At 46.9% G+C, this 8107-nt stretch overlaps 2 protein-coding genes across 3 annotated transcripts; both read left to right on the forward strand.

Moving 5' to 3' along the window:
• The first annotated feature begins 822 nt into the window (after window positions 1–822).
• Window positions 823–3682, forward strand: tmem129 (transmembrane protein 129, E3 ubiquitin protein ligase). Its single transcript, XM_084697258.1, has 5 exons — window positions 823–1200; window positions 1409–1883; window positions 2200–2359; window positions 2573–2927; window positions 3529–3682. The coding sequence occupies exons 1-4, from the start codon at window positions 996–998 to the stop codon at window positions 2828–2830; spliced, it is 1098 nt and encodes a 365-aa protein (XP_084553384.1). The 5' UTR covers window positions 823–995; the 3' UTR covers window positions 2831–2927; window positions 3529–3682.
• A 462-nt stretch (window positions 3683–4144) lies between these two features.
• Window positions 4145–7596, forward strand: slbp (stem-loop histone mRNA binding protein). Of its 2 annotated transcripts, none has more exons than XM_084699178.1 (8): window positions 4145–4312; window positions 5058–5189; window positions 5418–5522; window positions 5642–5698; window positions 5846–5980; window positions 6390–6539; window positions 6835–6940; window positions 7116–7596. In XM_084699178.1, the coding sequence occupies exons 1-8, from the start codon at window positions 4254–4256 to the stop codon at window positions 7176–7178; spliced, it is 807 nt and encodes a 268-aa protein (XP_084555304.1). In that variant the 5' UTR covers window positions 4145–4253; the 3' UTR covers window positions 7179–7596. The 2 variants fall into 2 exon arrangements, with proteins under 2 accessions (XP_084555304.1, XP_084555303.1); XM_084699177.1 differs by having other exon boundaries at window positions 4151–4312; window positions 5636–5698.
• The last annotated feature ends 511 nt before the right edge of the window (window positions 7597–8107 follow it).

Here is an 8107-nt window from a genome sequence, read left to right on the forward strand (position 1 = left end):
TTCAAAATGGTATGGGTAGCCTAGTTTTTACCCGGTCCCTAACACGACACCGCAAAGTAGCGTCTTCCGAATGTGAGACGAATGTCAAATATGAAACGAACTTCACCTCGGTCTTTAACAGGGACATCAATAGGTAATGCCAGCGTGCATTCATTTTCGTATTCATTTGATCTTAAATCCTGTTTTATGAACTTCATGTAGCCTAATACTGTTTTTATGTTTTAGTCAAAATAAGATGATCGGTAGGCCTATAATTTTTTCTTTATTGTTGTAATGTTTTCTTAGCCTACCTCAATTTTTGTGTCCGAATCCGACACCTGGACTTCTGTGTGCGTGCTGCAGTGGGTAGGCCTATTTGGCAAGCTCAGAAGAGTGCGTTGACATGGGATTCTGCAGGCATCGGTTTGTGTTTTTGGTTAAACTGCTTTGATTTTACAAACGTTGAGCAGTACTGCGTTTATTTTTTCCGGGATTATCAATCTAATGAATGCACTGACTAATAAAGTAAATTGTTAAAACTCAAACTTTTGATTGTACGGGGGCACAGCAGATTTATACTAGGGCACGTGTCCCAGTAACCCGTCTATCAACGCCCCTGCCTTTTACCATCCTGAGTCCAGGATTATCCACACAGATTTGCTTCCAGCCCTGACTGGGGCAATTATCTCAGCCCAGCATGTCGTCACCCCTCACAACGTTTGAATATGCTGGGCCAAGTACCAGACAACTGTCACTACACATAATCACCTCAGGCATTTTAATATCGCAGCTGCATTTGCATTTGTTGGTAACAAAACAACAAAACGAGCATCTGCAATTCACACAAGCACAGAGTAGCACCGGGACTTTTACTTTGAAAATGTGCCTTTCATGACATCGTGGCACAGGAAGTTGTCATTCACCCGTGTTGTTTCGTGGACTGTTAGTTCATTCTGTCCCAACTAACGTAAACATTCATTAGTTATAGTAGCCTACGTGTACCGTCCACACTTGACATGGACAGTCCAGAAGTAACGTTTACGTTGACGTACATAGTATTTGCGTTCTGTTTCGTTTTTACGCCGAGTGAGTTTAGATCTGCCGGTTTCACGGTGCAGAACCTGTTTTCGGGATGGCTCGGCAGTGAAGATATTGGTTTCGTCCAGTACCATGTTAGGAGGACAAGCGTCACCCTGTTGGTCCACTCCACTCTGCCTCTGGGTGAGTTACAGAAAAGTTATTTGGGTGAACTGTAGCCTACCCACCACCGAACAAGCAGTGGAAAGGCTCAAACAAGCAGAATCACACATCGCAACCTAGCTTACAGAATCACAAAGCACCATACGCTATGATTCAGCTTTCTCTGTGTGTTTTTGTGTGTGCCGGTGTTCAGCCTTTCAGTAATGTGTGTGTTTGTGTGACCCTCCAGGTTACTACCTGGGTATGTGCATTGCTGCTCCAGAGAAGAACCTTATCTACGTGCACCAGGTGAGCGAGGGATGGAGACTGTTCTTCTTTCTCTGCCTGACCCTGCAGATCTGCAGCTGGGCCGTTGTCATCTACTGGTCGGGCCGGCGCTGGGGGAACCACCCCATCTCCAGAACCCTCCAGGCCCACGCCGTGGGCCAGTCTGGCTGGGGCGCAGTGGCCGTCTCCATCAACACCGAATTCCGCCGCATCGACAAGTTTGCCACGGGGGCGCCGGGTGCCAGGGTTGTGATCACAGACACCTGGATCCTGAAAGTGACCACGTACCATGTTCACGTGGCCCAGCAGCAGGACACACACCTTACCGTCACCGAGTCACGCCAACACCAGCTGGCGCCCGACTCTGCCACGCCCGTTCAGATCCTCACCCTCAGCGTGGCCAGCATCAACCCCAGTGTTAAGACCTTCCACATCAGGTCAGAGCAGTAGTGTGTGGGTTTAATCTGGGGTCCACAGACTCACATGCAACTGACCACCTTTCATGGCATGGGTGGGAGGTATACTGAGGAGTGAGTTTGATCAATAATAATAATAAAACCTCTATCTGACCAGGTGAGCCAATTGAGAACATATTCTCATTTGCAACGGCGACCTGGCCAAGAAAAAGCGCAAATGTGCAAGACAACATATAGTTCCACAAAAATACAAGGCACAAAATACAAAGTGAGGTAGGGACTTACAAAAGTTAAGTTGGTTACACGGGCTTACCTGTGTGTGTGTGTGTGTGTTTAGGCTGAACTCTACAGAGTATGCAGAGCTGAGAGAGAAGCTACATGCTCCAGTCAGGAATGCTGCCAACGTGGTGATCCACCAGACCATGAGTGACCTTTTCCTAGATACCTTCAAGAGCCAGGTGGAGCTTAACCAGACATACCAGCCACCCAGCGGACAGGTCAGAACACCACTGACTAATTGCCAACCCAACACACAGGCTACTAACCAACCAGTGCCGTACAGTCAGCACTACTAAGTCACTCATACACGATTAACTGACTCGAACCAGGACTACCAGCAATCCAGGGTTGTTAAATATGACTTACCTCTATCTATGAATGTGAACCCAGAAATGGTTATCTATTTGTGCGTGTGTCTGCGTGTCTCCCAGGAGTTGGAAGCGTGCATCGGCTGCATGCAGACCACAGCAGGCATCAAGCTCCTTCGTCTGTGCCAGGAAGATGCCGATGGAGGCGATGGGGAGTGTCAGCAGTGCTACTGCAGGCCCATGTGGTGCCTGACCTGCCTGGGGAAGTGGTTTGCCAGCCGCCAGGACCAGCAACACCCAGAGACCTGGCTGGGTAGCACGGTGCCCTGCCCCACGTGCAGGGCCAAGTTCTGCATCCTGGATGTCTGTCAGGTCCACTGACCCTCTGGGCGTCAGGCGCCTCTCTCTATCAGATACGGACTGTTCCATGTCCCTTCCCTTGGGCCGGCTGACTGTCCTTACCCCTCTTCACCAGCCTGTGAGCGCTCATGTAATGAGACCCATGTTCTCCCCCCACCAGACAGCCAGAGGACTTTGGCTTATAACATCTTGGTTTGGAGCCCTCCTCCTGCCAATGTGACTCAGCAAATACGTCATCTCTCATCGCCTCAAACCTGTTTAGAGCTGCTGAGCAGCTAAAGTTCCAAAAGTGCCTTCTGTCAAGCGTCACTGCTGTGGTCTCAACAGAGACACTAACATCTGTACTTAATTCACAGTGGTCTGATTTGACCTTTCTTTCGATTTTTCCCCCATTTCTACAATCGATTATCCTTGTGAGACTGGTGAGTTGGACTAACATAGAGTATAATTTGGGAAGTTTGAATGACTCAGTGACGGTTCCAGTACTGCAAGAGCCCAAAAAGGGAAGAGTTATGATCTGCTATTCTCTATATATGACTGTGTACAACTCACAAGGCTAGATTGGGATTTGGGAATCAAACATACTGTATAAAACATGCATTACACATTCAATATTCCTCTGTCTCTATTTCCAGAATACGTAAAAAAATACAAAAAAAAAACATATATTAATACTTTCTTTAGAATTTATCCTTTCATTTGTCTCTTTTGTCATATAGTGGTGACCCTAGGTGTTGGTGAGTAGGCCGGTGTCTTCAGGTACGCTTGTGAGCTCAAGAGCCTACCAGGATGGAATTAGGGGAAAAGGCGATCTGCTACCTCAACACTACTATGCTGTTATACCTGTAATTAAATATATATACTATATATTGACTGTTTGTCTGTGGCCTGATTATGTGACGGATACAATTGCCGTTGTCTGGATGGACATTAATTAATTATTCAAGAAATTCATTGGAAATTCATATGAAATCCAATCACTTTGTATTTGTATAGGCCCTAACAAGCAATATCACAAAGGGTTTCACATACGCCACCTAAACCAACCAACCTAAACCCTCAAAGAAGACGAGGGAAAAACTCCTAGACGACGGTAGGAGCAGTTTAGTTAGGGGGTCCCCTCCTTCAGAGACGGTCGGTGACACAAAGAGGTGCAGGCCATAGCCTGAACATAGTCATGATTTTATTTAAATTGTGCAAATGAATTATGAAACAGAGAGTTATAGAGATGCGTTATTTGAATTGTGTCTCAGGTTTCACCGCGTAAACGAAAATGATGCTTTTGGTCCGCACCCGCATAATAATCAAATGTGCCATAAGTCCCACCCCCTTCTGTCAAGTTCCAACCTCTTGGCGCGATCAGTACTACCGGGTAATCACTCCTGTTCTTGTGACTGAAGCAACAGCAAGCGTTCCACTGTTTCTGTTAGATATTCCCCCAAAAATGTCTTACCGGCACGGAACCAGACACACCGACGCCGACTTTAACGGCGATGAAAATAGGTGAGTAAATCACAGTCAGTTTTCAAGCATAGATTCCTACTGTTGTAACACTTTTGGTTAAAACCATTGGATTTTCTCGCGCCAGTGCTCTCCCGCGAATTGATGGCAGACTAGCTAGCTATGCATGATCTGGCTAGCTAGCTATCGAATTTGGCAATCTACGGGTGCATCAAAATAATCACTCGTTTTATTAAAGGTATTTGCATTAGAGGTTTTATTTCATTCCTCCTAAATTGTGTTGTGTTCTAAATACCTGATATCTTCTGAATAACATGGCTAAATAGAAACCAACCACGGCACTACTAGGTAGCTATGTTGCGTTTGCATTGCACTGTAAAGCTTGCTAGCTGTATCAGCAGTCAAAAGTTACAGCTTTGCCACTACAAACAGAATTGTTACTTATTGCTGCTGTCTTGCTTTTCAATAGACTTCTCCTCACTTCAAAGTGATGTGATTGTTGCATTGATCTCCATTAACTGTATTGTTGATAACCACTAACTAGTGTAACAATTAGCCGAATGATAAACAGCTAGCTTGCTAACAATGCAAACTCCTTTTGGCGCTAACGACGTCACGTTAACATCCAAACACATCAGCTACTAGCTACTGTTGAAACAAGGTAACATTACTTACAATTTGAAACAACAAACAAGAAGCTATTTGAATAAAAACCAATTCTGGCAGCTGTTGGGCATATTTGTTGTACAACCTCTCTCACACATAATCCATGTCTGTTTGTCTCCAGAAACAAGGGTCCTTCTAAGTGGTCCAACTGCCGTAAACGAGGAGCGGACGGCAGCCTGAGGCCCCACGTTGAGCCGGAACCCACCGACGAGAAAGAAAGCATACGCGAGAACTCAGACGGCAGACCAAGCAGGTAGCTATCCAACTAGCTTAAGGGTGGTGACAGGCACTATTGTAACAGCAACCATAACAAAAGTCGAAAAGATGTTTCTGCCTTTAATACATTGCATGTTCATGTTAAGGATGTAAATACCTGATAACAACCTGTTAATGAAAGTAAAGTGCCACAGAACAATAGACGGAGAAAGACCAAATGGCTTTAATGCTAATGAGACCCTGACTGTCTCCCCCCTCCCCCCAGCTTCACCACCCCAGAGGGAGAGGGACCCATGTCTCGCTGTGCCGACTGGGGCTCCGAGGTGGACGAGCACGAGATGAGGTCCAGCGTACGGCGCGACATGCAACGGTTAGCATTGCACACAGCGCGCCTGAACGCGCACGCAACCGCCCCTTTGTCAACTGGGGCTCCGGCGTGGACACTCGATGACTCGGCCGACTTTAAGGTGGTGTTGTTTTCAGTTACAGGAGGAGGATACTGACCGCTGAGTTCTCCCAGAGGGAACGGAAGGCCTCCACTGAAAGGTAGGAAAGAAGAAGAAGAAGAACGAATGAGTGGGATTACCGGTGGACAGGCTTATTCTGTGCCTGGTTGCATGGGGCACGCTCATCGTTTTTTTCCCCCCTGTGTGATCATCGTTTGTTTCTCTTTGTCGCTTCTCCCGCTTCCAGCTCGGACTCTCGTGAGTCTCCTGTCCCCGCAGGAGAGATGGAGACGGACGAGTCGGTGCTTCTGAGGAGACAGAAGCAGATAAGCTACGGCAAAAACACCCTGGCTTACGACCGCTACATCAAGGAAGTGCCCAGGTAGGTCCTAACGGGACTCCCGGTCACTCTTCACAGGGTCTACTCTTCCTGGAAGACTGCATACAAGACTGAAACGTCGCACGTAGACTGTAATGCCGCACGCAGACTGAAACATTACTCATGTAACACACACTGGTATTGATGCGGTCAGGAGGGATCTAAAAACGTTTCTCCGTATACGCCTGGTCTAACAAAACCAAAGACGGCTGATGTAGTAGCAACTCCAGAGAAGCAATTACTTACTTATTGCATTGCATCATGTCCATTCAGAGATCATTCAGGAAGTGAGGAATCGAAGGCTGTATTTGAGTTTTACAATGGCTTGCGTGGGGTCACACTCTGGAAAACGCCTTTCATGTCCCTAATGCCGTCCATAAACTCCTGTTATAAAACGCCCTGCCTCCCCCAGACATCTGCGCCAGCCTGGCACCCACCCCCGCACCCCAAACAAGTTTAAGAAGTACAGCCGTCGCTCCTGGGACCAGCAGATCAAGCTTTGGAAGGTCAAGCTGCATGCGTGGGACCCCCCGGCGCTGGAGGGAAGCGACCTGCAGGCCATGTAAGACGCACACACACACACACACACACACACACACGGGTGTATGCGTATCACATGAGACATGCATGAGTCTTGAATCACATGTTCATTGGCTCTCACTGAAGGAATGCCTCCCCCTATGGTCCGTGACACATACTCTCACTCAGACACACACACACACACACACACACACACACACACACACCGACACACACCCCTCTGCAGGCCAGAGAAGAGACATGTACTCGCGCACACAGTGCTACACACATGTTGTCTGCTGCTAAGCCCATGCTGTTGGGTCCTTGTGTATTTCCAGAGAGGAATTAGACCTGGGAGATGTGATGGACATCCAGCTGGATGTAGACTTCCCTGGCAGCTCAGACTCCGGCACCCCCTGTTCCAAAGTGAGCAAGGCCTCGGAGGTAAGCCTGTCCCGCTCCAGCCAGTCTGGCCTGCTAATTAGAACCCTCGTCTCGGTCCTCCACACACCAGACTGATCCAGACCCGACGAGCAGATAATCCGGCGCTGCCACGGTCTATTGGCTTCAGTGATGTCGTACTGCTCTGACTCAGCATTACTGATCCCTCTCCCCTCAGGAGTCGTGTTTAGGGACGCCCAGCAAGATGATGAAGACAGACCCAGAGCTGGACCTGGCCTAGCTACACTGCGCCCCCCCCCCCCCCATGTCCTTCTCTCCTCTGGGTGCTGGCCCCCAGGTAACATGCAGCTTCACAGCCCTTCTAGAAAGTACTGTAAATTAACAGGATCATACGATCAAGCCCTTCTCTTGTCTGGCTCAACTGTAAATAGTTCTGGAATGTTTCCCCGATGTTGAATTGATGCTTGAATCTCTTTTAGAACTGTTCATGCTCATGGATGTATAAATAAAAAAAAATGAAAAGAAAAATGTACAAAAACATGGTAATTCTATTGTCAATTGTTTTGCTTAAGTTTGTTTTAACTTGTTTGAAAATACAATATTGTTCTGTACATTTTCTTAATATTTTTGTATGGATTTTGTTATGATGTTTCGATTTTATGAACAGATCTTTTGAAATAAATAATTAAGCTGGAAAATGTACCGTCACTTGTGTATTGCATCTGGACAGTGTTTGTAATTTGTGAGAGATTTATGAGATGCCATATAGAAGTGTTGCCGAGATATACTGTGGAGAGCAGATTGTGTGTGTGTGTTTTAATAGAAGACAGATGTGCACTTGTTCTCATTATGTAAATTATCCTCTGAATTAACATGGTCTCATCTACCAGTGGTGTTGGATACGGCATAGTAATGGATGATGGGTACGCTGTCCTATATACTTAAACAACGTGTGTTTGTTCTGCTGTCAGCACTAGATGGCAGTATTGCACCGTGATGAAGCATAATATATCTGATTGACCAAGATCTACACCATCTACCACCAATATAGTTTTGTCACAGCAAACCCTTCAGGTTTGATAGGACAGGTAGCAGATAAAGGTTGGACAGACAGGCAGCAGGTAGACAGGTGGGTGGACAGGCAGCAAGTAAGGAGACAGGTAACAGACAGACAACAGGTAGCAAGTAACAGACAGACACGTAACAGAC

The sequence above is a fragment of the Hypomesus nipponensis genome, chromosome 1, assembly GCF_054491055.1.
Source record: "Hypomesus nipponensis isolate SF chromosome 1, ASM5449105v1, whole genome shotgun sequence".
NCBI lineage: Eukaryota > Metazoa > Chordata > Actinopteri > Osmeriformes > Osmeridae > Hypomesus > Hypomesus nipponensis.

What these genes read in the sequence shown, in the direction of transcription:
- slbp (XM_084699177.1), top strand. Translation starts at nt 4,254, where the DNA reads ATGTCTTACCGGCACGGAACCAGACACACCGACGCCGACTTTAACGGC. An exon ending in CGGAAGGCCTCCACTGAAAG is followed by an intron (nt 5,699 to 5,845) that starts GTAGGAAAGAAG and finishes TCCCGCTTCCAG; the next exon opens with CTCGGACTCTCGTGAGTCTC. An exon ending in AAGTGAGCAAGGCCTCGGAG is followed by an intron (nt 6,941 to 7,115) that starts GTAAGCCTGTCC and finishes CTCTCCCCTCAG; the next exon opens with GAGTCGTGTTTAGGGACGCC.
- tmem129 (XM_084697258.1), top strand. Translation starts at nt 996, where the DNA reads ATGGACAGTCCAGAAGTAACGTTTACGTTGACGTACATAGTATTTGCG. An exon ending in CCACTCCACTCTGCCTCTGG is followed by an intron (nt 1,201 to 1,408) that starts GTGAGTTACAGA and finishes GTGACCCTCCAG; the next exon opens with GTTACTACCTGGGTATGTGC. An exon ending in GTTAAGACCTTCCACATCAG is followed by an intron (nt 1,884 to 2,199) that starts GTCAGAGCAGTA and finishes GTGTGTGTTTAG; the next exon opens with GCTGAACTCTACAGAGTATG.